This window comes from Rhagoletis zephyria, unplaced genomic scaffold (genome assembly GCF_001687245.7).
Source record: "Rhagoletis zephyria isolate East Lansing unplaced genomic scaffold, Rhagoletis_zephyria_1.1 Rzeph_scaffold_00094, whole genome shotgun sequence".
In the NCBI taxonomy this organism is placed as follows: domain Eukaryota; kingdom Metazoa; phylum Arthropoda; class Insecta; order Diptera; family Tephritidae; genus Rhagoletis; species Rhagoletis zephyria.
Genome location: NW_016157178.1, coordinates 240,803 through 268,532, shown reverse-complemented (window position 1 = coordinate 268,532; position 27,730 = coordinate 240,803). Strand labels below are relative to the sequence as shown.

The 27,730-nt window shown below is 34.1% G+C and overlaps 1 protein-coding gene and 1 long non-coding RNA gene across 10 annotated transcripts in view; one reads left to right on the top strand and one right to left on the bottom strand.

Moving 5' to 3' along the window:
• The window catches only part of LOC108375785 (uncharacterized), a 15,933-nt gene extending 8,886 nt beyond the window's left edge, over positions 1-7,047 (bottom strand). The window contains exon 1 of the long non-coding RNA XR_001849203.1: positions 7,037-7,047. This is a non-coding gene — a long non-coding RNA (uncharacterized LOC108375785). The remainder of the gene's footprint in view (positions 1-7,036) is intronic.
• The window catches only part of LOC108375723 (small conductance calcium-activated potassium channel protein), a 387,259-nt gene that overhangs the window by 245,289 nt on the left and 114,240 nt on the right, over positions 1-27,730 (top strand). For 2 of the 9 annotated variants that reach the window (XM_017631875.1, XM_017631928.1), the window contains exon 6: positions 20,195-20,330. The exons of the other annotated variants lie outside the window; for them this stretch is intronic. In XM_017631875.1, the coding sequence (XP_017487364.1) occupies positions 20,195-20,330 (136 nt within the window). The remainder of the gene's footprint in view (positions 1-20,194; positions 20,331-27,730) is intronic. 9 annotated transcript variants of the gene reach the window in all.

The following is a 27,730-nucleotide window of genomic DNA, read 5'->3' as shown; positions in this document are numbered from 1 at the left end:
ATAAAAAAATAATAAACATTAAATAAACAAAAGACAAATAGCCAAAACTGGTCAAAATATCGCACTCCTATTATTTTGTGGACAACTGTATATATATTTGAAATTTAAGAAAACAAGGCAAATAGCAAAATCGGTTAAAAACGGCTAATTTTTTTCTGCAAAACGGCTAACAAATCGGCTGCCGGCTAAATCGAAATATCTCCGGCTGTTTGCTATCGCAACCGGCTAAATCTAGCCGGAAAACGACTAAATGGCAACACTGGCTGTAAGCATCACATGCGCGAGCTGTTTTGCTGAGTACACACATACTGATACAAAAAAATTGCGCTTGTGTTGGGAGCTCTGCCAACGCTGTGCACCACTGGTATAGATCAGTGTCCGCCAAAAAGAGAACCCTGTAGGGAAAATCTCTAGTTTTGAACTGGTGCGCTTCTAGTACATTTAGAACCACTACTAGTTCGCGATAAATCTCTTTTGCATGCAAACAACTGGCGAATTTAACACAGCGATGTCATAGGAATTGGAAATTGTCCCCCGCTGCATTGCCGTTTCTATAGTTCAGCACCAGTCCTAAATTCGACATATGGGATCTAGTTCGCTTTGCACCCCATTTTCTATAGTTTCGAACCAGTTGTAAACGAAAAAAGTAACAAGATGTTTTCTTTTTGGGTTACCATGGTAGCAATTTTTATTATTTGGAGAGAAATGTATTTTCAATCCGAAATCAAGTTTGTTTGAATGAATGTAAATTAAATTGTGCATTTGAAAACACGTTTACATACCTTTGGCTGTAGCTGAATTTGCAGAGGTGCTGACTGTTATTTGTTATATTCCAGAAGGTCCCATAATGTTAAGCTGTTAACACAAATATTAGTTTTGTATTACCAAACTATGAAAAAGCATCTGCGACGTGCAGACTGAAAGCGTATTTGAACGAAAAACCCGCCAAGCAAAAATCTATTTAAAGTAAACAAGCCCCCCGCTGCATCCCTTTTTCAGTAGTTTCGAACTAGTTCAAAATTCGCCAGATGAGATCTAGTTCGTTCTACATCCATTTTTCTATAGTTTTTAAACAGTTCTAAATTCGTCATTTTAGATATAGATTTCTAAAATTGTTTTTTAAAAGTACGACATATCGCCGCTTTTGAGCTGGTGGCGATCTAGTTACTATCGGACTGGTTCGTTTTTGGTGATAAAGATCTAGTACGGGACTACAAATTTGGTACACCAGTTCGGGGTTTCCCTACAGGGAAGTCTTAAAATGAGAATGTATTAGTTATGAAATAAAAAATGTGAATGTGTTGGTGGTAATGCACGGAAATGCGTCATAAACCTGCTTCGCCTATTGTTTGCATGCAACTAAATAAAATTTGTTGCTCTGCTACTCTTCTGTTGACGTTCGGATTGTGTACGTGTAAGAAGCCGATTGTGTACATGTGAAAGGCCGAATATAGTTCGTTTCCCAGGAAAGTGTTTGGCGGTCACTGGTATAGATACATACATATGTGTGTAAGAATGTCATAATAGCTATATTTCGGTGTATTTCCCCTCCGTAATTGGAATTCTGTGTAATTTTACTATGAATTTATGTATATGTCTAATAGGCAAGATAGACGGTGCGTCTGATTCGCGAGTCAACTGTGTACGTGTTGACTCGCCTTTCGACTACACACAGTTGAGTCATTCAGAGTCATACCAGAGTCATGTCGTTAGTTACACCGATATATTTATTTTTACTTAACACATCCAAATCGACTCGTGAATCAGACGCACCGTGTATGCCGTNTCGACTACACACAGTTGAGTCATTCAGAGTCATACCAGAGTCATGTCGTTAGTTACACCGATATATTTATTTTTACTTAACACATCCAAATCGACTCGTGAATCAGACGCACCGTGTATGCCGTCTATAAAGAATCCCTCATAAAAGTGATTTACTGTAATAATTTAGTTAATTAATAATTTTTATATTAAGAAATATATTATAACAGAAAATTAATTTTGTGGCACTTTCATATTCTTTTCGGCACAATTTTTGAAGACATTTTGAAATTTTGAAATTCCATCCCTGACGTATACATATCGATAGTGAGGCCACTCGATAGTTTGCGATAGTTTAGCTGCACTATCGATACTATCGCTACTATCGAAACTTTTTATACCCGAGCGCGCTTGTGCACAAGGGTTTTATAACTTTGTTCACATAACGGTTGTTTGTAACAGGCAAAACGAATCGAGATAGATATAGACAAATGTATACATAAATGATCAGAATGAAAAGAGAAATCGATTAAGCGGTGACTGTCTGTCCGTCCGTCCGTCTGTGCACACGATAACTCGAGTAAAAATTGAGATATCTTAACGAAACTTTGTACGTGCACTTCTTTCGGACGTAAAATGGCTCAAAACTAAGAGTGGTAATTTTTCCATAGTATCGATAGTGCTAAAAACTATCGATAGTAGACCGAAGCCCAAAACCATCGATACTATCGATAGTGCCATCGATAGTTTGACACTCTACTTGCAGATTTCACCAAGGTTACTTCACGCTCGGCTGTTGATTGTTTTTCTTAGTAATTTTAGCACACGCAAAATCAACGAGTGCAAAATCAACTTTCAAAAACACGCACGAGCCCGCACGGTAAGAAGTTTAGTGGGGCCCGGCACGACGGGACACGTCCAAGCCCGGAAATAAAGAGCCAACTTTTATAGTATGTATACATATGTACATATTTTTGGTTTTGTGTTTATGTACATATGTATATTTACTTAAGCGAACCAAGTTTTTACATCAAAGATTTTTATAATATATTTTCTGGGAAGTAGAAAAAGTGGAAGGTATTTTATGTACTGATATGTAAACAAAACTACTAAGTATCTTATTCTTTCTATCGGTTTCCGAATATTTCATATTTTGCTTTTCTCTTATCAAAAGAGTTTTAATATGTCCTATTTTTTTGTATAAAAACAAAAGCTTATCTAAATATGTAGTATTAGCAACTTGCTTTTTCGTGCTTATTCGTGCTTTTATGAAATTTTACTGAACGCCCATGCACGCAGGAGTTCGTGCTGAGAGCAAATATTCCGGTCCGTACTCGCGGGCTTACGCAGGGGCCCGGCGGGCATCGGGACCCGTGCCCATCTCTAATTCAAACACAAAATAGAGCGACTCTATATAAGAACTACAGTTTATAGTTCAAAGAACTTTCAACAAGCAACAATGCCCATTATGCTGTTATTCCTACATATTTTTAATATAACAAAACTGTATCTTTCATGCCGTGTGCATTTAAAAAAAATATAATAGGGGCTGCTTGCTGACCAACGTTCACTAATTTATAATAATTCCCATGATTTTTATAAAAAAGGGCACAACTTGCATACGTTATTTTAGAATATTTTTTTCTATCTAAAGAAATCGATAGAGAAACGAAATGCTGGTTTATGCCCAAAAATGCGTAATGAATAATATTTATAAGTTATACTCTATATTTAGAACTAAATACTAAGGAAATAATACAATCGAAACACCGTAACCATCTGGCCGGTCAGCATTTTAAAGAATTGATTCTAATAAAACGGTGCCTAGTTATTAAACAAACATTTTACCAATTTAAATTTTTTTTTAATTTTACCAGTACTAAATTTTTCGTATGTAAAATTTTCTATAAACTAATAGTATTAGTTATAAAAATCTTCCAAGATTCATTATTTCACTATACGTATAAGCAAAATAGGCCAAAAGACCCATGCACGAAAAATACCCCTTTAAGTACATTTATAAAAATGTGGCAACCATAACTGAGCATGACCCTGCAGCGAAAAGCTGAACCAGTATGCACAAATTCCAGTTCATCAACTATTATTTAAGGATAAAAGTCATACCAGTTCGTTATGAACCGTAATTATACCAGTTCCTCGTAGAAAAAAGTAAACTAGTTGGTAGAAATTCTAGTTCGAAAACTGGTATTAAATGGGGAAGTCATAGCAGTTCGTCATGGACTGTAATTATACCAGTTCTCCGCTGTGAAATTCCAAACCAGCCAGTATAAATACTAGTTCATTAACTAGTATGTGCTAAACCGACGGCCTACCATTTCGGCGATTTCGAACAACTTATGCGATCAGCGACATCTGTCTTTGAATAGCCACAACCAAAATTAAAATGCGATGAATTGCTTTCATCATGAATGTTGCCACAGCCAACAGTCGAGTGAAGACTACCGATGCAGGTTCTGTGATCTCAGGTTAGAGTGCGCTTGGAGGTTGTTAAAGCAAAGTAAGTAAATTAATTTAAATAATTATTTCAATTTAAATATAAAATAACAATTGTACATAAATTGAGTTTCATTTGGAAAAAACCTAAATAAAAAAATATTCGCTCACTGAGATTCGAACTCGGAACTCTTGATTTGGCGTGTCAAAGCTTTACTCTGTCGACCATTGCCACTGTTGCAGCGCCGCGAGCAAAATGGCTTACTTATGCTTTTAACGGGAGATGAATAGGCAGTCTATCCCGTCAACTGGTATGATAGTACTAGTATTTCTACTGGTAGCGTGCTGATGCAGGAGCGGGCAATTGACATCTCCTATGACACCACCATGTTAAAAATACCAGTCGCTAACATTGAAAAATGATACAACGTGAACTAGTTGGGCTGAAACGCAAACTGGTAGCATTCTGGTTCACAACCACGGTTGCCACATATAGGTAACTTTTTGAGTGCATGATAACTTGGCAACTTTTTTTTATTTTGGTAACTTTTGGTAAGTTTACCGTGTATAAAGTCCGACTAAAAAAATTGGATTCATTTGATAAATTGAACTGTGGTTGTGTGTAGCGGTGACAACACTACCAGAAACAATTGCGTTGATCAGGTAGCACAGCGCTCAGCAAAAATAGCTAACCACATATCGAAGAAAAGTATCGTTGGGCAGTCTACTCGTTAATTTATCACAGTGTGGGCGCCTGTCACGCGTTCAATATTTATTGTGATATTTGGATCGTGATCCATATTGATGGATTTCAAAATAGTGATGGATCGCGCGGGAATGCTACATGGTCAATATTTATCGCATCAGTATTTACATGTTTTTCTGTCGAGAAGTTTAAAGTCGAATGGATGAAGCCTGGAAATCGTATCTTAATGTGATAGCACATCTAATTTGTTCGAAATGCATGCAATTAATATCACGAAATATGCCACACGTTCAATAATTATTAGGTTTGTATAGTAACAAATAGTCAGTACTAATTTGTATTGGAACCTGCAAATTATTACTGGAAAAGTGTATAATAACCCACAAAATGTGCAAGAGAGCCCTGAATCGAGAGCGTAATAACACGGGAGAGCTGCAAATTCTTGCTAGTGAAATTTTTACTAGCAGAATTTAGCTAGCAGAAGAAGAAGAAGAATGAATATCAAAAGCTGCCATTTGTTGACTTGGTTAAGCGTAAACAAAAGTAAAATCAGTGGAAATCAAAATATTAATGATGTGCTGGACTGTTTAAGTGCTTGTGTGTAAAGCAAAGAGTTTAAAACTGATTTATAAATATTTAGTAAAATGTTTACAGCAGAATGTCAAAACAGTGCAACACCTGTTCACTTGCAAGTTTTTACTAGTTTTGTGTTCAATAACTTTTTCTTCTAGTTTTCTCTTCTCTCAATTTTACGCTCTATTTTGCTTTTACCTATTGACAGATCTTTGATCCATATATAGAAGAAATGAAAAAAGGAGGTTTGAACAGCAGTTTGTGCGGTATATTTAGGTTCTTTAGCGCTTCGGTATATGCACATAAGTCGATTTTTTAAATAATTTCTTTATTCTGAGGCTAAGATCCCGTTCAAAAGACAATAGCTTAAAGCGCGTTTTTAAAAAAGTATATTTTTAAACGCGTGCTTTGCAAAAATATTTATGTGTTGTTTTTTGTTTCACAATTTTTTTCATATTCTTCTTTATACACGTAAGTATACAGAGATTGAATAAAAATGTATTTACATACCAAGAATGATAGAATACAAGATTGCGCCGTCCTGGGCGCAAGTAAACCACAAGTAAACAAAGAATAGAGCGAAAAGGAGAACGAGTTGAAACTGCCAAAACAGTTCACTTTACAGCGAAAAACGTGTTTTAATTTTGCTAAATACGAAANCAAGAATGATAGAATACAAGATTGCGCCGTCCTGGGCGTTGACATTTGTGTACCACAAGTAAACAAAGAATAGAGCGAAAAGGAGAACGAGTTGAAACTGCCAAAACAGTTCACTTTACAGCGAAAAACGTGTTTTAATTTTGCTAAATACGAAAATATTGCATTTTTCATCGAATCTATTAGAGAACAGTCAACATTTTAGTGCACTTACTTCATTGCTTCGCAATTGAGGCTGCTTCAGCAAACGTTTTAGTGTACTACATTGCTTTGCAATTTGCAGCAGCATCTCTGCGGGATTGATTAGTTAACTTCCTAATGGAGGCTGCGTGGAGCAGAAACAAAATCATTGTAAGGAAATGCTGTTAATATAATAATAGAGAAACATTTCGGGAACGGCTTTGCCGTGCCCTATGTACACAAAATGCAGCGATTCGTCCCAGCGCTACACTTGCATCTACGCTCTTTGCATCTAGACGGCTGTCGCAATTTAACACACGGCACATCATTGTATTAGTTTTTACGCAGTCCTCAACTCAAAAATCACTCACAAATTGCAAATTAACACAGTTTAAACTGATTTTTCGCTTATAATTCAAATTTCTTCTTCGCTGATTTGTAAACAAAGGTTTATTTGCAAGTTACCACAACTGTCAAAATCGGCAAAACCAAAGTAGCGGTACCACTGACGTCGCCACCTTTGTTCGCTGCACCGTGTTTACATACTATATACGTATGTAAATATATCTAGTTATTATAAGAGGCCTTGAGCGCCAGAGTAGCTTAACTGACATTTAAAAAAAAGTTGAGGTTCACCTTAAAATGCATTACCAGAATCGAAACAGTAATAGCCCGAGGCACGCCGTTTTGGTTTTCTTTTACTATAATATATAGCATCACGTAGGTGCAATGAATTGTTTAGTAAAAGACCGCATTTATTTTTTATAGATCCTTATTTCTCATATTACTAAAAATTTGTGTGTAAATAGGCTCCTCTGGCCCTCATGGCCTCATATGTAAAATGAATTTGTATAGTTTTCTTTTAATGAAACTATTTATTGTACCCATGTTTTATTTATGACAAATAACAGTTTATTATTTGATAAAACGTTGTTTTTTACTTGGCAACTTTTAGGTAACTTTTTTTGTAAATTCTGGTCAGAAAATTTTTTGTCGTGTGGCGACCGTGTTCATAACTGGTAGCTTTCCCTCCAGCACAGTAAATATAGTATTAAACCTTTTCGCAGTTTTTCACCAATCGGTCCCCGAGGAGTACTTTTGGGTTGCGTGCAGCGTTCTCGTTTTCCGCGCACGGCAACACTTACTATGGGGAACTTCGCCTCATGATTGGAAAAAGTTCTTTTCGAGGATAACATATATAAAATGTAGGTTAAATATAATATCAATGCTTAATTAAGATAAAGTATATAATTATTGCTGGTGTTTCTTTAAACTGCAAACTCAAATCGTATTATATTTGTATGAAAAACGTGAATTTTGTGAATTTATCAAGGAAAATTCTAAATTTCCGAATATATTTAAGTCTTTATTCCAAACCAAAACAAGGTTTGTATAGTTATAGAGACTCCAAAGCCTGCCAGCGCATCCGCCCAGAGAGCTCACTAAGCACACACAAGCATGGGCGTCGCTTGCAGTTGCCATCTGTAAAACCATTTCAGCCAGTGGCCACCCAACTGAAGTTCGGTTGCCATAAGCCTAAGTCGGCTCAGCTCGATGTTCTGGTCACATACATAAGTACACATTTTCATGAGTCTATCTCTTCTTATTCTGGTACTTACAAATATCGGACCAAAGTTATAATACCAATTCATGCTCATGAAAGGTAGATATAGTTTTCAGATTTTAAATAGGTGAAGTAGGTAACAAAATATAAATTTAAACATTTTCTTAACTTCTTCCCAGCGTATCTATTAAAATGTCATTTTCAAAAATTGCATGCATTGCTATGCCATGTCATTCCATCTCAAACATACTGTTATAGCATGTCATTGCTTCTTAGCTCAGCTGTTGTTTGCTGTTGTGTTTCTGCAGCATATTTTTAATACTGTTTAATCCTGCCTTGTATGAAAATCTATATAGCAGGGGTGGGCAAGGCCGAGGTCGAAAAGAGCCACATCTAAGTTCTAAATGCTACAAAGAGCCACAAAAAAAGAACAAGGAAAACAAAAATTTAATTTTTTAATAAAATTATTATTAGAAATGAAAAACATTAATTTTATTATTACTCTATTGTACGTAAGATAGATATAAAAGAAAATTCAAAAGATCCCTTTGGCGAGATTTTCAAAATCTGGTTTTAGGTCAGTTAAAGCCGTTCGTAACAATTCTGTTAAATGTTGTATAGTCAATAGGTACGTTCGTTTAAAATCTCCAGTAANTAACAATTCTGTTAAATGTTGGGTAGTCAATAGGTACGTTCGTTTAAAATCTCCAGTAAAAAATGTCCAACAGCGAAATTTCGGCGAAATATCATCTGTTCTCTCACACAAGAAAAATATCCAGAATAGTACGCGAGCAGAAAATTTGCAGAAACTTGCAAGTTAGACGAACAGCTGATAGAAATTTTGTTTACATTAACAGGTCTATTCTGCACGTTACCGAAGATTTTGTGACCGAAAAATTTTATTACCAAAAAATGTTAGCACTTTTTGTCACCGCGATTCTAGGTACGTTGGTAATGCAGTGAAAATATTCAGCAACTCAGCTATGAAGATTTGTGGAAATTCCTGTATTTTATATTTCACGGGGCAATATTTTGTTACCAGCTTATGAAATGGTAACCAAATTTACCGGTTACAAGAGAGCACAGAATGCGAAAAAGGTTTAAAAATTGACAGACACTTTAAATACCGGTTATAAAATTTATGTTACCAGCGCAGAATAGACCTGTTAAAAGTATACAATTGAAAACGTAAGAAAACAAATCCTGAATTCTTATCCTGACATAGTCATATTTTACTATTTCAACTTTCAAACCATCAAATTCAATTTAGGGATTTGCGTAAATTCCAACCAGCTCTTCTTGATCAGCGGTTTTCTTGTTGGCAAATTGTTGTGGGCTAAAATATGTATTTATATGTATAATATGTATGTATGTAAAATATGTATGTATATGTGTAATATGTATTTTAAAAAGTAAAAAGGGCAAAAATTTTCTAAGCAAGGAGAAAGTAAAGAGAGCCGCACTTTGCCAAGCAAAGAGCCGCATTTGGCTCAAAGAGCCACGTTTGCCAACCGTTGGTATATAGATTTTTAATTAGATAATTGTTTAATAAATTTTACTATAGTAGGAGCTTGCAAAATTCGGAAAATCTCTTCCCGTATATACAATGTAAATAATAATGCTGAATATGTTGCATGTGTTCCTTTTGTTGACATGCATAAATTTGATGCATGATTTGATTTGAATTTATTCGGCAATGTCTTCATATATCACTTTCAAACATGTATAAGCGACATGATATAAACTGGCACTTGCATGATATGTTACATGTCGCTATGTTTTGTAGTTCAGGCCTTTAGTATCTATATATAATTGCTCAGTCATACGACTTAGTTAGGCCGATCTGTAGCAGCCACAGAATTGAGCTATATATCAAACTAAAGTGCAAGCTGCAGTTGCAGTTGACCGTGTTTGTCAAAAAAGTAAAAAGCGGCAGAAAAGTCGATAGTAAGTAATATAATCTATTGAAAAATATGAACCATATTTCCGTGGAATTGAGAAAATTTATTAGGTATTATTTATAGTTTTGAAATATATTTCACGAAAGCAAAAAAAAAAATAGCTGAGATCCCTTTCTTTTTTAAACGCTTAGGATATCACTGACCATTAAAAAGGACCCTGAATGACCGCAAACCTCAAAGCTTTACACATTTTTGTATGTGATTTTTAAAATGAACGATCCAAAATTAGCCGGTATACATATTTAAAATTTTTTAGAACCAGTGGTTGAATTTTTGTACTGAAAGGGTTAACCCTAAAAGTATAATCTACGTCTGCGAGGCGTATACGGAATGGGTCTTTTTTTTAATTTTAACACAAATTTTACTTTTTATTTTGTTGTTTTAAATAAATGTGGTTATAGTTATTATTAATAAAACTATGTTTTATTATTAGTCAAACTCACAACTTCAATATTCTTTAAAAAAAATAAGACAGGACTAAGTACATTTTAGCTCACAGGTTATCTTTTAAGTACATAAGCCTCTACGCCGTATGTTAAGGCTTTACGTTACTCCCAAATAGATTAGGCTTCCAGGGTTAAGAAAGCTTTAGTTTGAAAGTGTGATATTAAATGCTTTTCACCATAAACGGCGCCAATTTTTAATGATTATTGCGTTTCAGATTAAGGCTAATACCAGATATTGTGAAAGGTTGGACTATACCTTAAAGATGACGGTTTTCTCATGACCCACTGCACGAAGCTTAGAGTAGAGTAATGTCTTTTAAGAACTTAAAAATTATCCTGGGTTATCAGGTGTATAGCAATACAAGATTAATTGTTGTCTTTCACGAAGTTCTTTAAATAAATTTTGAGCTAAGTACTCACCCGTATTTCGGGGGTTATTACTAGTTTTAATAAATTGTTAGTTTAATTTCCTATAAAATTTACCTTTAGGTTTATGCATTTTAAGAATACATCGAAGATTAGTTTGAGAGAATCAATGTGAAATAATTGCAGAAACGATTAACCGGTTTGCTGAGCAACCGAGACCTCTGCTTTTTAAATAATTTTTGTAAAACAAATCGGCAAGTACATATCGTCCCCCGCATGCCAGAAACATGAATGTGTAAAGATGAAAATTTTGGGATTTTTTTATATGTCGGCCTCCCCCCCCTAAATTCGATCCTGGCGACGCCCATGCACACAAGTTTGAGCGACCATTACCCGGAGCTCCTCAAAAATACTCAACATCAAAGTATAGAATGCCACAAATATGAATCATACACACATACAATAGTAATTGCTATGAATGGCTACTGTATGTATAAACTCAGGACACGCATTTGCTTGGAGACTCCGAAGGTTATGGTGGTCATAAGTTCAGCCAGCACATTCAATGGTTCATTACCCGGAGCTGGTCCAACATGNACAAATATGAATCATACACACATACAATAGTAATTGCTATGAATGGCTACTGTATGTATAAACTCAGGACACGCATTTGCTTGGAGACTCCGAAGGTTATGGTGGTCATAAGTTCAGCCAGCACATAGAGTAGATTTTAGTGAGGCTCACATGCCACACGCTGGATATCGGTACCCAGCCAGCAAAGAAACGTAAATTTTGTCGACAGTGCAGTTTAGTTCAATTTTCCGTATCCGAAAACGCATACAAAAAACTCCTACAGTTATCATCAATTTTCGTATCCGGAAAACGTTCGAAAAAGATGATGTCATTTGAAAGCAATAATTGTATTTTATTTGCTCAATCTAAACATTTGAAAGCATGCATACATAGTCGGCAGTGGCTGAGCGTGCAGAGGAATTTGCCGCTATTTGTTAGCTTCCAGAAGGTGGCGGGTTCGAATTCCGTCAGGCTCTTCCGAATTTTATTTTATTTCTTTTGAACAATAAAAAAGTATCTGTGAAGCGCAGATGGAAAGCGTATTGAACGAAAAATTCTATCAGACAAATTTCAGAAAAAACAGTCGAAAACGTATCCGTTACACATACTGTTGTCTGTACCAGTGTTGGCAAAATGTTAATCTGATTAACGATTAAACATTAACGATTAAAATGTTAATCGCGATTAACGATTAAAATTAATTAATCGTAATCATATGTACGATTAGTGATTAAATTTTTTTAATCGTTAATCGTCGGTTGTGATTACGATTACTTAATTTTAATCATTAATCGTTAATCCAATTTAAAAATATCTGATTAAGTGGTCTAGTGTGTCCGAATTTGAAACCAAACACGGGTTATAGTTATTCTTTTGTTTGTGTTTCACGCTTATAAGAAACGCATAATATATAAAAAAAAATAAGAAGAATTATTAATAGTAATACGTAAATTGGGAATTTTTATAACCCATCGCACATGTGCAGAGGGATATTAAAACCTAGTTTGCTTAGCGTCTGTTAAATAGATCTTAATGAAAATGCACACCAAATTGCTTAGATTTATGAGGAAAACCGACATTGCCATACCCGATTAACTAGCCTTGTGTGCACAGTAAAATTCCAGCATAAATTAAATAATCACCAAACCTACTTAATCAAATTAAGGGTTAACGATTAAAAATTAATTTTTTTAATCGCGGTTACGATTAACATTTTAATCAGATTAAAATTAATCCTGATTAACTGAAATCGGATTGAATTTAATCGAATTAACTAATTGATTAAAAAATCAATCGATTAATGCCAACACTGGTCTGTACATACGTTTCTGCCGCACACATTAGTGGGAAAACGGATCGTCAAAATATCCGGAAATGGAATCAGTAAACGGACAAAAAACCGCACGTCATCCACTTTTTTGGTTTTTTACGGATCGGTTTTCGGATTTTTTACTGGCTGGGTATATTGCAAAATAAATAGCAATTATCTCTTTAAAATGATAAGAAAAGTGTTTGTTTACAAAATTAGCTGTGCCACTCTGCCATAGTACGGTTGTTGTTCCCTTTCATACCACTGTAAATTTGTAAGCAACTCTGAATCGGCAAAATTCATGCTCCTTCTCATTATCAACCCCGATCAGATTTTACCCCCGAGGAGTACTCAAAAAGGTTTATTACTCTATATACTGTGCCCTGCAGGAGACGCACTAATACCACGACAAAATTAGACTGTGTTGGTGCCGAGCATTGTTTTACGCATATGCAATTTTAAATTGCACAAATGTGCCATGCTCTAACGATACCCAACGCCGACAATGTTTGCAGCAATTATTTTTATGTATACAGAAATGCGAAAGCACAGTATATGTGGTCAGTTGAAGGTTTGAGAGCGAGCGCAGCACAAATCTACGCGTAAACTATACCTACGTATGTGGTGAACATCAAATTAAAGGTTGTCATATCTGTATCAATGAAATTTAATTTATTCCTTGTCGTTCCTGTAATAAAATAAAATTGAATTTTCTTTTAAAATTTTATACTTTATTTTAAAAATAAATATTTTGATAAAAATTATCAATTTAGGAAACAAAATGAGAAACAAATTGGTTTCTAATCAGATATGATAAATGAGTTTTTAATTTTGTACCAAATGGCCAAAAAAAAGTATACTAAGCCGAAAAAGTACCAACATTTAAAAGACCATACATACATATTTACATAGTTACATATACTAAAATTTTCCAAAAAACCGTTGCATTTAACGGAATGGAAGTTTCACAAAAATATTTTGCAAAATATGTCTTTTTATAGAAATAAACAAGTTAATAAGTGTTCTCGTACCTAAAATCTTAAAAAGTAGGGGGAAATCGAGAGCGCAAAATGACACTGAGATCTGCCAATTTCTGCTGGAAAAAGTTTTACCTGCGAAGGATTACAAGTAAAAAAGTCTGCTGATCATAAACATGTGAATAAACAAAATAAAGGAAGAAAAGTTTAGTTTAGTTAATTTACCGTTAATCTCTAATTTTCTAATTTTAGTGTGTCAACTATGGCTGCCGTATACAATTTTTCAATTGTACTATATTTTTCCCAGAAATATACCAAAATAGATAATAATGCTGAAAGGTTCTGACCGAATTTGTCAGTTGATCGTTAAAACGAAAATGGGATAATTTTAGAGGCACATTTGTAGCTATATCTACTTAATTTTTGTGAAACAAGGAAGGGTGCTTGAAGGAAATTCTTTTATTTTTGAATGCGTCATGATGTGGTATTAAATATATTTGTTAGAAATAAACTCATTCATTCCGAGATAATTTATTTATATGTTAAAAACATTTTTCCAATACAAAAGTATTCAATAGCAAAAAAGTTCCAAATCGGGGACAATGCACCAAGCGGATAATAAATTACCAAATGGACCACCTATTGCAACTGTGAAAGTGATCAGCTGTTTCGAAGATTGCAAGTTTTTGCAAACTGCTCAGAATTTTTGCTGCTGGATAATTTTGTGTGGAGAATACAAAAATACTCCTACCAAATGTAACTATTACAAAGACAGAATGGCGTAAGTTGCACGTTTTTACTGCTTTTGCATTCAATAACTTTTTCTGATAATTTAGTCTTCCCCTCAATTTTACTCGCTATGATTCTTTTATTCTCTCGCTGCTAGTACTTAATGGAAAATTTTATGAATAGTCCTAATATGTCAGCAACTTTTTTTTATTTAAGTAAGAGCTTCGTTTTTAATCAACGCCACGTATTTACTTAAACAAGGTAGAAAAATATCACTATATTTTTATGCACGAAAATTCGAATCTACAAGTAAATAGAGTGTGGTATTTCGACATAATTATGGTGCAGTACCGTATCTTGACAAAAATGTATCAACAATTTCAATGTAGTACCAATGTCCTTTTGCTTCCAAAATGTACCAAAAAAGTACAATTGTACCATCAATTTCATCACTGATTCTAATCAGTACGTAAAATTTACACATAGTTGGTCTTAACGTAGGATGGGAAGACGTTATGGTTCTAGGGTTAAAGTGTAAAATATTCGATGTTCATATTCAGGAATGCCCACAAAACCGTCAAATTGATATCGAATTATCGAAAAAATAAGAATCTTAAAAACTTTAAATGCATCCTATAACAAGAAGCTAAAAATTTAACCAAAAGAAAGTGTTTATACTTTATCAGAAAATACGAAATACTAAAAATTTCGATTAGTAATGAGACGTATTCCTGTTTTCGTACGAGTCAAAAATTTTAAAAATTTATCTGGATATGTAATAGGAAATCGTCAACATTTGCTTTATTAACCAGGACAGAAATACATTTTTTTATAAAGGTGTGGATGGAAGTGAAGAGAACTTTTAAAATTAACGCTTTTAACCGAGATTAAGCATGAACCTTTGAGCCTGGTAAAAAATTCCATATTAGGCACATAGATACAAAGTTTTGAATGGTAGCCTTATGGAATGTCATGAGCATGAAACAATTGTTCTGCTTTAAATGAAACAAAACACTTGAAATTCGAAAGTGGAAAACTTCAACTAACTAAAAACTGAAATTTTGAAATGTCTACATTCAAATACGGCGCCCTCAATATGTCGGCTGAAAAATTGGAACAAAGTACGAAAATTTCCAAGAATGATAGAATACAAGATTTCGCATTCCCGACGGCGATGACATTTGTTGATAAAAGGTAGCGAAGCCGAATAGGAGGATAAAAGAGAATGTGAGATTAGGCATTTATCTTAATATTTTATTTTTCGATAGGAAACGTGTGGCGACTATAATATGTACATACATATATGTTGACACATTTAAAGTTTTACAGGAGAATAAATATTTTTCTGTATTCTAGAAATGTCAAAAAAAAACGACCTTATCGAGATCTTATATTCAATACCCTCTATCTTCAATTATCACAAAAACTAGTTTCTTATGTTAGAACCCACCTGGGTCTTAACTGTCGTCACTGATGTTAATTATATCTTTGCAATCCGATAGTAAATTCTATTAGCAAGCTATTTATAAGATTAGCAATAACATCATCGTTTACGGTTGAGTCTAAAGTGGATTTTTGTATCTGAAGCCAATTTTTTTTTTTAACATAAGCCCTCGAAATGTAAATAATCATATGAAGTATGTACAGATTTCTATGTGCTAGCCCTGAGAGATTTTTGGAAAAGTAAGTAAGAATATTGTCATACCCAAAGATGGTGTGGGACTGCCTCCCGCTTTTAATATCCATTGCATCCAGAGACTGGGTTCGCATCATTAAGATAACGGGACAAAGTTCAAGGAAGTAACAGATGTTCTCCCCAAGAAACGACCCGCATAGGGACTCAAAGTAACAGGTTCCTTCAACGCACTGCCGTAGACCTCGCTTAGGCGAAATTATTATATCTGGATGAAGAAGAAAGCGCAAAATTACTGGACAAGTAGGGGAAGGTAAAAGACAAGCTAATATCAACAAGGAGAACCTTATTAAACATTTCCGAGTAACAAAGTACTTATCAAACCCATAAGTTTGAAGTTATTTTGACAAGTGTATGTTATGTCACGGGGAATAAGAAATGGCAAAGAACATTATGTGCCACTTTGTAGCCTTTAATACGACCAGACACGCGAGATTATTGAACGATACGTGGATAAAAGAAGAAGTCACCTCCCTCCTCCAAATCCAATCTCATCTAATCTAATCTTATAGAGTACCCTAATTTTCCTAACAAAAGCTCATTGCTATGTACATTTAGTTTTTGCAAAAAGCTTCTTATGCCTAATAATCATAGAAGTTTGAGATGGAGATTACTTAAAAAAAACCAAACAATTAAATTCATTTCTAGTGAACGGATTTATTTTTGTTAAATGGTATTTTCTGAACAGATAGTGCCTACACATTATTTCATTATATTTTCTGGTATACAGATATTTTTTGATAGTGTTATATATTTTCGATGAAAAATACATTTTCCCTTAAAATTACTCCTTATTTTGAATTTTTTATTCTCTCGTTAATTTTTAATACACATTTGTGGGTGCTTTCAGTTGTTTAGAGCCAAAAAAAAATTAAAGCATAAAACAATAATTAAGTATAATCGAAAATATATAAATAACCTATTTTAACGATTAAATTGTGATTTTTATAAAAAAGTTCATGACGATTACACCTCTAATATAATGTTTAAAATGACAAATTTTGCATTTTGCGTCGGGTCTTACTTCGAACTTCGGCGGCCGCTGTGGTTAGCAGTACGTGCTATCATTCCGCAGGGGCTGGGCTCGAGCCGAGTTTCCGACCAACGTCAAAAAAATAAAACATAAAAAAGTTCTTTCTAATAGCGGTCGCCCCACGGCAGGCAATGGCAGGCCTCCAAATGGTATTTCTGCTTCTCATGAAAATGCAATCGCCGTTAGGAGTCGGCGTAAAACTGTAGCTCCCTCCCTTTGTATGACAACATCAAGGCGCACGCCACAAATCAGAGGAGAACCCCAGCTAATCACTAATATATTATGTAAGCACCAATCTATGTATTATTTTTACTATTACTTCGACGCTTCACATAAACGGAAAACGGAAAGCGGAGAACTCCACCCCACCTTACCATATCTTTCTAACAACATTTTAATTAACATATAATTACAGTTATTGGAACAAAATTATACATTTTTGATTATTAGTTAATCATTATAAAAATATATTTGTTCATGTGTTGCAACCAAATACAGCATAGTTGATGTACATATATTATATCATTAATAGCTTCTCATTTCTTTGCTGCGCTAAAAGTTTAGTAAAATCATACTTAAGTATATTGCTTAACTTTCGTTTCGTATGTACTTTAAATAAATAATGCGTTCATATATGTCTTAGGTCTTTAAGAATTTCGCATGCTCATGGTAGAAAATTCAAAAATAAATACAATAAGCCAAACTTAATGCTCGGACACATCAAACACATGTACATTTTTCTATCGGCGCAAGTTTATTTTCCTTAAAAAGATATAAGTGTTTAAAATCCATTGGAAAGCAATCTATTATTTTTTTTTAATAGCATTATATAGTTAAAGTATTATATGCTTCTTATGAAGTCCGGCGTTCTGTAGAAGCTTAAAATTAACAAGTAACAGATAAATTTGGCATATAAACTCGTACATACATACTAGGGATGTCAATCCGGGATCCCGGTCTTTTTTAAGTCCCGAATATCCCGGGATTAGTCGATTTAAATCCCGGGATTGCTGGAAACAATTTTTTTGTTAGCCAATTAAATTTTTATCACAAATATCCCCTCTCAAGGGCAAATTAAGAATTTTTTGCAACCCTTAATGCTATAATTTCTTTAAGATCGCATTACCAACAAAAGAAGGAATAATTTTGCTTCGCTCGAAATGGAATAGGTGATGCACTTATATATTTATTGTTTACTTAAATGTGTTAACTTTTTTATTATTACTTAAATATACTGATAATATCTTAAATTGATCTCAAACCGTGATTCAAAAAATTTTATATAGTTACATAGGCAGTTACTGCTGTACCAAATACAGTCACTTACAAAAATATTTTGCATCGATTTTTTTTGCAATATTCAAAATATTTTTCATGGTATTTTTTTGTTAATTAAAAAAAATATATAGCTCATTTTACAACAAAAATCATGTAAATCAAAATTTCACACTTTAGAGAAAGTTGGTTTAAGTTCACCAAATTATCATAAAAATATCAAACTTTTTAATCATAATTTTTAAAAAAAATTCTATTATGCAGTTTTATAGCCCATTCAATTTAATACAATAAAGTGCAATTTTAAAGTTGCTAAAAACTCCCTTGATTTTTGAATTTTTTTTACTGACGATGTTGGGCATTTTCTTCCTTATAACGAATTTTTTTGTAGAAAAAAAAAATATAAAATGTCGACGGGATGTTTTCGCAACTTCAAAATTGCACATACATATATATTTTTTTAAATTAACAAAAAAAAATACCATGAAAAATATTCTGAATATTGCAAAAAAAAAATCTATGCAAAATATTTCTCGGAGTGACCGTATATGCATTTGTACTTGTAGTACAAAAACTATGTTATAAATTAATGAGGATATGTACATACATACATATATGTTTGTCAAATTTTATGTTTGTTTTTTGTTGATTGAAAATACTGATTTATCGCCTTAATAAATATGTAAATGAATTACAATAAATTGTACTTTTTTTTGTTATATCAATCTGATTTAAAATACTATAATAGGATGATCACAGATGTGTTGCACTTTTGCCTGAATTTCGGGACAATCCCGGGATCCCGGGATTGTATTTACAGATCCCGAAAATCCCGGGATCGACAAAAGCCCGAAAATTGACATCCGTAATACATACATACAAACCTTAAGATCATACCATTTTCGATGCCAAACATCGCATAATACTCGCACACACGAACATTAAGCCATCACTCTTCATTTATACTAGTCGCACCGATCGAAAATCATACTCGTATGTACATACATACACAGACCACAGAATAGTCAAATGAAAGTAGTACACCATTGGCGATAGAAATGTACGCAAACATACATATGTATTTGCCCACACACGCACCCAAAAAACCCTTATACATAATCTATTTTTATTTAGGACTAAGCATTTACACACATACATCCATATGTATGTACCTACATAAATCCATATATGTATTCAAATACAAATTATTTAAATAAATACATACATATGGGCATATCCTGAGATACGGACGCGACATTCGTACGCGTAACTAAGCTTAAAATAGGAAGCAAACTGAAAGATCGTATGTATATCACAACTGTTACAAGGCGCTGGGAAGGTGCTATATTCAACAAAAATTGTTGGAAGTATACACAGTTAAGTACAAAGATACAAGCAAATAAAAAACGGTACGGACGCGACAAAATTGGAAGTTTTTTGGGATATGACCATACATATGTATGTAAGTATGTGCAAAAATGGAAATTTATTAGCATAATCAACATAGGTACATACATACATATTTACATGTGTAGATGCATACGTATATATTTATAAATATTATACTTACACATTTATGATGAACCAAAATATTATCTCCGCCACCTTTTTTTACATTACTTACATGCATATGTAGCTACAATCAACCCCAGGTTTACCGTAAGAGCTTTTCTTTGTAGATTGCCCTACATTCCAAATTGGGTTTTTTTTTGTTTTTTTTTTATTGTCATTTCCTTTTGAGTAATTATGCTGAACATTCTACTACTCTTACATAAGCGTGTAAAATTTTGGTCAACAAATTTGTATTTCATTTAAACAAAAATTCCTTCACATTTTTCATTTGTTTGTACCACTTTTATCCTCACCACTACTACTACTGTTACTGCTAATACTATCTACCAAATCTACTGCGCGTACGAACGTAATGAAAGATTCCACGATGAGGAGCACGCGAATTTGCTAAACTCCATGTGGCTAACTGCCATCACGTTTCTATGCGTCGGTTATGGTGATATTGTGCCAAACACATATTGTGGACGCGGTATAACGCTTACCTGTGGCATGGTGGTAAGTATGAAATGTTGAAACATATCAAATTCAAAACCCCGTCTTCCCGCGCCGAATCGACTCCAAAAATAATATGGAAAAAGCGGCGATGAGATAGTTTTTTTTTTTTGTTTAAATAGCTTTTAATGTTTTTGCAATAAATCTCAACCTAAACGTCGAGCAAATGCTAGTATAAAGAATTTAAGCCAAACTATTAACTGCGAACAAATGGATTAGCAGTTGGTTGGTTGTTTTTATTTGTACATATTTTTGTACACATGTTGCATACAAGTGGAAGTGTGTGTGTTGGTCCATCAATGTATGTTTGTATGTATGTATGGTGCTTTTAATTAGTTTTTATATGCGTACCAGAAGTGTAGACATCTTTAAATATCCAAATTCATATTTATGTAAATATATGTATAGCTACAGTACTTCCTGCATTTAAGGAAGTCAAAAATGTCCCGAGGTCTCAGATTCGACGAACGTCACCCGCAATAATATAGTTAGTAAAAATGTTACAAAAGTTTTTGATAAAATTAAAAATATTTCTAAACCTGGTTATTTTTTGTTATCCTTATGAAAACGCAGACGCGAAGTTCAGCACAAAGGCGTGTTTAAAAAAGCGAACCAGCAAACATTTTGCAAAACCATGCATGTACTTTTACAGACATGCATTAGTTAAAATAAGTATGCGAAAAAAAATCGAAACTGGAATTGGAAAACAAATCAAATATAGATCTATTATACACAATTCTTTTAATTTTCGGAGTCCTTTTGGTGATTAAGTATTGCAATTACAAGAACGAATGTGAAACGATAACAATAGCAATGACCATAACAGTTTCGATAAAATACAAATAACGCTGTGCAACAATTTGAGGGTCATTGTCTGGGGGAATGATTCTAACTCTGGATGAAAGACCAAGACTCATATAGGGTGCATTCCAGAACGTCAAAATACAAAGGATCAGTGTCTTTTATATCTAAACCTGAGTATATTGTAGTGCCAAATGTGCGCAACCACGGTTAGATGCTAATTTTCAACTAGGTTGCGCAAGTTATACTTTTTCTTCTAGTGCGGTTTAGAAATAAAAGAGACTGATGCTTTGTATTTTGACGTTTTGGAATGGAACCACAGTAAAACCTCAAAATAATTTTACATACTTTGGTAAAATTGCTTTGCTATGGCCATTTTATATTTGCAATATTTTACCTAAGTGTATTTAGAATAAATGAAAAAAGAGTTAAAATACATACCGAAGAGAAATATGTTGTTTCGGGACATATAGTAAAATTTTACGAGGAATAATTTTGTATAACTTTTTAACCCGTTATCTCAGTAGTCCGAATATAATGGCATTTTGAAGGTCGCTAGAGGGTTAAAATCTTCTAGAAAACTATTTGCCATAAAATTTCACTAGGAGTCCTCTCAGACAAAATTTTTGTACAAAGAATCTGCAATCCACAGAAAATAAAAAATCATATATCCCCTTGAAATATGGGCAATTCTCAATTAGTTCGAACTTTCGCATGACTCGACAGTTTTTATTCGGACACATAAAAAAACAGTATATATAAGAATATGTAAGTCCACAGAAAATAAAAATATGCACCAACTTTTTATGCTTTATTTTATATTTCGTTTATATATATGACTCTTGCTCTTTTCGGGCCTGATGGTTCGGGAAGTGTAAAATCAGCATCGGAATCATCGCTGTTATCAGAATCTGAGTCACACAGGTGTGATTCCTATGCTGGCTCTACTGCGTCATCTTGCAATTCTTCATGATCACAATCTTCAAACACGTGCTTACTCCACCAGCAAATTTCTGCAAGAATTGCATCCGGTGCTTTTTTTCCTCTATATCTGTATTGTTTTTTTAATAAGTATTTACTACCTCATTTCAAATGGAAGAGCCACTTTATGGTAGCGCTCGCTGTGCTCATCCGACTCAGTGGATACCTGCTTGCTGAAATGAGCCAGATGATGATGTAAGTACTGAATTTTTAAGGACATGTACTTTTTGGTACATATTTACCACTGCAGTAGCAAAAGTTGTTAATGTTGTCTGACTTCCACATTCTCACTAACTTCGAATTTTTTTGTAAAATTTTTTTTTTTCTTAAATCGTGAGTTCGTGTCTGAAATTTCTAATATACGTTCCTTCAGCTACTAGAATACAAAATCCAACGTGGTGCAACGTTTTAAAACAACGCACCATACGTTTTTAACGTTTTTTACGCCTTTTTTGGAAGTGGAAAGTGGGCGTAATTTTAGTCCGATTCCGAAAATTTTCAACAAATGGCTTTTTTATACCAAGGTTAATAATTGGTTTGGTACAAATTCATAAATCTGTTACCGAGATACACATACAGTGTACAAAATAAAGACTGAGACGCAACATTTTAATAAGTTTTGGCTATTTTTCTTTAGTTGGTTTAATGTTTATTATTTTTGTATAGAAGTATAGCAAACACGATATAAATCCGAATTTCAGACTTTGCGCAAGAATTATGAAAATTCTGCAAAGTTTGACCAACATTTCTAACTTCTTAATCAGCATCTTTAGACAAAATTTTGGTATCTACGACTTACAGCTGATTTTTGGCAATTTTTTTGTTGACGGTGTTCCGAATTTTTTTGTCCATATAAAAAAAAAAATTTCGAACATAAATTCCCAAAAATCAACGGTAAGTCCTTGCATTTACAGCCGAAGTTCTTTCATTTCAAACATCATTTTCGAAAATCGAACGAACGGTGTAGATCTGATGGCTCGGACAAAAAATGCCTTAGGGCAGGGATTCCCAAACTTTATTCAACACGGCACCCTTGTTGTGCTAAAAAAAATTCGCGGCACCCCTACTTTTCAAATGTCTACCAAAACAAGGAAACACAATGCAAACTTTATGCTCCTTTAGCTTTAATGTGAGGACTGAAATTGTTTTCATGATTTCATTATTTCCTTTAAGTTTATTGGAAGCTTTGACAAGTTTACCTTGAAATCATTTGACGCTGACTTCACAAACAGGAGAAGGTTATCAATTCTACGGAGTATTTTTTTTTTGTTAATATTTATTTTTTTTATGTATGTTACCGCATAGCTTTGGACCACGTTAACCGATTACTATAATTCTTTAGAGGAAAGGTGTTACCTCACAGGCGGTCCCATTCTAATTTGGTTTAAATGCGATCATTGGATCATGAAGAGATAACCGATGATCTTAAATTTGTATATGGGAATTGAAGTCGGTTGTGTTTTTTGCTTAAAAATTACTTGTTTATGTAAGCATTTGTTGAAAATGCAGTCTCACATAGAAATGTAAAACTAAAAGTCACTAAAAGTTTAATGCAATCTTGCAAACAGCAGCGTTTTCTGCATCCACTTGCATCCAAAACTCTCTTGGCTCCCTTCATAGTATTTAATAATTAAAGTGCTGTCGTCACTGAGGTCCAGAAGGTTTTCAAAAGCTTAATTTGTCATCCCAGTAAGTTTACTTTTCGGGCCACATGAAAACGGGTTTGTTATCCAGCTGTAGACATCCTCAGAGTCAATGTTGGGAAAATATTCGACAATGGTTTTTTCTAAACCTTCCAAGTTAACGCTGGTAATGCGCGTTAAAACTAAGAAAATAACTTTTACAACCAATTTCACGAAAGCAATTTAAGTGAAAAATAATTTTAATTTTTGGAATTTTATATGGAAATTAACATAAAATAAAAAATCATTTTCCATTTAAATTGCTGATGAAACCGGCTGTTATAAATTTTCTTGGCGTTAACTTCGAAGTTACACACTTATGGGGTTTTAATGTAAATTGCTTGAAATTCTAAAATATACATGTCACCAATAAAAAAATCTCGACGTGCTAGAAAAAACTAATTCGCAATTTTCTGNAAATAAAAAATCATTTTCCATTTAAATTGCTGATGAAACCGGCTGTTATAAATTTTCTTGGCGTTAACTTCGAAGTTACACACTTATGGGGTTTTAATGTAAATTGCTTGAAATTCTAAAATATACATGTCACCAATAAAAAAATCTCGACGTGCTAGAAAAAACTAATTCGCAATTTTCTGTTATCTTCGCAGCGTCATCCAATAGGGGTTTTAAATCTAGTGGCGGCATCTTCCTAGTCGCCAAGGAATACCGACGGATCATACAGTGACTTCTCGTGGCGTTTTCTGTCTTGCTTCGTCCTAGACATCGCTCCTTTCGTTTTTCCAACCACTGCAAATATCCGCACACAAACCATTTTTCTGTACAAACTTTTCGATAGCTTTAAAAATTTCGTCACTAGTGATGTAAGTCTCAAGTACTTCGCTCATCAAAAGTTCTTCTTCGATTTGCATTTCGAATGGGTACCTCACTAACACGGGAAGAACATTATCGTGTTAATTCGATCTTTCACAGTGTGATTGTGAAGTTCCAAAGAATAAGTAACATATACACGTGCGCGAAGCTGCTGCGCTTGTCACGAGAACAGCCCAGCCAGCAAAAAATCCGAAAATTAATCCCAAAACGCGAAGAAAAGTGGATGAAACGCGGATTAGCTCTACGAAAGTACCGAAAATGGTTGTGAAAAGGGTACGTTTTCAGCAATTTTTCTGATTAAATTTTTCGTTGACAAAACGTACTATGCTTAAGAGCGAATTGAGCTGCTGAAGGTAATTTTAATAACAATCCAAATTTTTTGATTTTCTGGCCGCCATGTTGAAGTTTACGTTGTGTATGGAAAATTTAAAGAATTTGCCCACACCACTAGTATACTCTAGCGACTAGCGGCACACTAGGCACACGCTTGCGGCACCCACTATGGGAAAGCCTGCCTTATACGGTTGACAAACGGGCTCGATTATTTGCATAAACAGCCTTTATTTGCTTTGACTCATGCATTTTCCTCTTTAAAATGCGCATAAGCAGCCGAACAAATGCACGAAATTTTTGGGAATTAACTCGGATCCGGGCAGTTTTCGTTGACAACGCTGGTAAAAACGGCCAGCTGTTGTCTTTTGTACAAGTAAGCAAACAAAGCGCGCGAGTTCCGCGTCCGCGGTAGCCGAGTGGTAAGAGTTACGGGCTACAAGCCTGTAGCTGCCAGGTTCGAGCCTCGGTTGGAGCGATAGCGAAAATTTTTTTTTTTTTTATTATTTATTTTATACTAGCTTATACCCGCGGGTTTCACCCCGCGCTTTTATACAAATATGAAAAATAATTTAATGATGTTAGATTTTATTTCTGTGCCCATTTCGTTATATCTCGTTATTTTTTAAGCGAGTTAAGGTATTTAGGCCGTTTAAAACTATGAAATTATAAAATCTCGTCTGCGCGCTAGGCATACGAAAGATATCAATCCCTCTAAGTTTACCTTAAAATGGTTCCAGGTATACGACGCGTGAACGTGTAACCTTCTTGGAGGTGCCACGGCGGGTTCTAATATTTCCAACTCAAATTTAGTAACCTGGCCTTGATAAAATACCACTTCTCATTACTGTAGCAAATGCCTCAAGAGAGCTTTAGATTATAAGGCCGAACCCGGCTCTCCCTTTTCCATTTAATGAAATTTATTCTGTCAGTACGGCACTTATAAAATAAATCTCCATGACAAATTTAAAATACTTCCAAAGATTTTCTATCCTTCCAGAGATATGTATTAAGAAATTTTTAGTATGTATGGGAGGCGACATACCTCCTTTTTTAATAACTCACATTTTTTCCATGAGCAATTGAAACATTTTGTATACACAACTCCATACCAAGTTCCAGTATTGTTCCACAAACACTTCCAGGGATATGTAGCAAGAAAAAGTAAATTTGTACTGGAAGTGCCACGCCCCTTTTTCTTATAACCCTAATCTTCTTCCATGAATTTAGAATTGATTTTACATACCCCAGTATCAAGTCCCAGTACCATGAACACCTCTAGAGATAAGCAGTATAAAACAGTAAATTTTGTACGAGAGGAACCATGTCCCCTTTTCGAATAACGCAAATTTTTCTCCATGAGTATGGAATTAATTTTGTATACACATCTCGGTGCCAAGTTCCAGTCCTCTGCAATAAACACCTCCAAGATATGCAGCATAGAAAAATCAATTTGCATGGGAGTTGCCACACCACCTTTTCCAATAACTCTCATTTTTCTCCATGAGTATGGTATTAGTTTCACATACATACATACGTATGTATTTCCATACCAAGCCTGAGTGCTTTACCCCAAACATTTGAAGAGATATGCAATATGAAAGTTTCAGTCAGTATGGGAGGTGCTACGCCTCTTTACCAAAAACGTCCATTTTTATCCGTGAATATGAACATGATTTCACACAGTGTTGGCAAACTGTTAATTGGATTAACGATTAAAAATTAACGATTAAAATGTTAATCGCGTTTGACGATTAAAATTAATTAGTCGTAATCAACTGTACGATTAATGATAACATTTTTTTAATCGTTAATCGCTGGCTGCGATTACGTTTAATTAATTTAAAACATTAATCGTTAATCCAATTAAAAATGAAATCTGATTAATTTGTCTAGTTTGTCCGAGTTTGAAACCAAACACCAGTTATAGTAATTATTTTGTGTTTTACGCTTATAAAAAGCACATAATATAAAAAAATTATAATTATTGTTATTAGTAATACATAAACTGGGAACTTTTACAAACCTAGTTTGTAAAACGTTTGTTGGTATATATCTTAATGAAAATGCACACCAAATTGCTTAGATTGATGAGGAAGCCCGACTTAGCCATACCGGATTAACTAGCTTTGTGTGCACAAGGAAATTCCAGCATAACTTAATTAATCACCAAACCTACTTATCAAATTAAGAGTTAATGATTAAAAATTAATTTTTTAATCGCGGTTACGATTAACTGTTTAGTCAGATTAAAATTAATCATGATTAACTGTAATCAGATTGAAGTTAATCGAATTAATTAACTGATTAAAACATCAATCGATTAATGCCATCATTGATTTCACATACATATCACTACACCAAGTTTCAGTTCTCTCCCACAAATACTTCCAGAGATATGTATGTAATATGAAAATTCCAATTTGTATGGGAGCGGCCTTGAGTTATCGGACTTACTTTCAGTCTAAGACCATCCTTCCGAAATCCGTAGTAAGTGTACTAAATTTCGTTCTGATCGGAAAACCGGTTAAGAAGTAGCCTATTTTTCAATCCAGGTCATAAACCATCTTTGAACAAAATTTCATTTTAAAACAGGTGGCAATTCTAATGGCCATAAGCTATCTGTGTGCATACTTTCATGCAAATCAGTTCAGTCATTTACGCGTATTAATTCAATTAAACTATCCTAATACGTGATAACTCTTAAAATAGTAGCCTATTTTCCAACATAGGTCATAAGCTATCTGTGCGAAATGTCATGCAAATCTGTTCAGT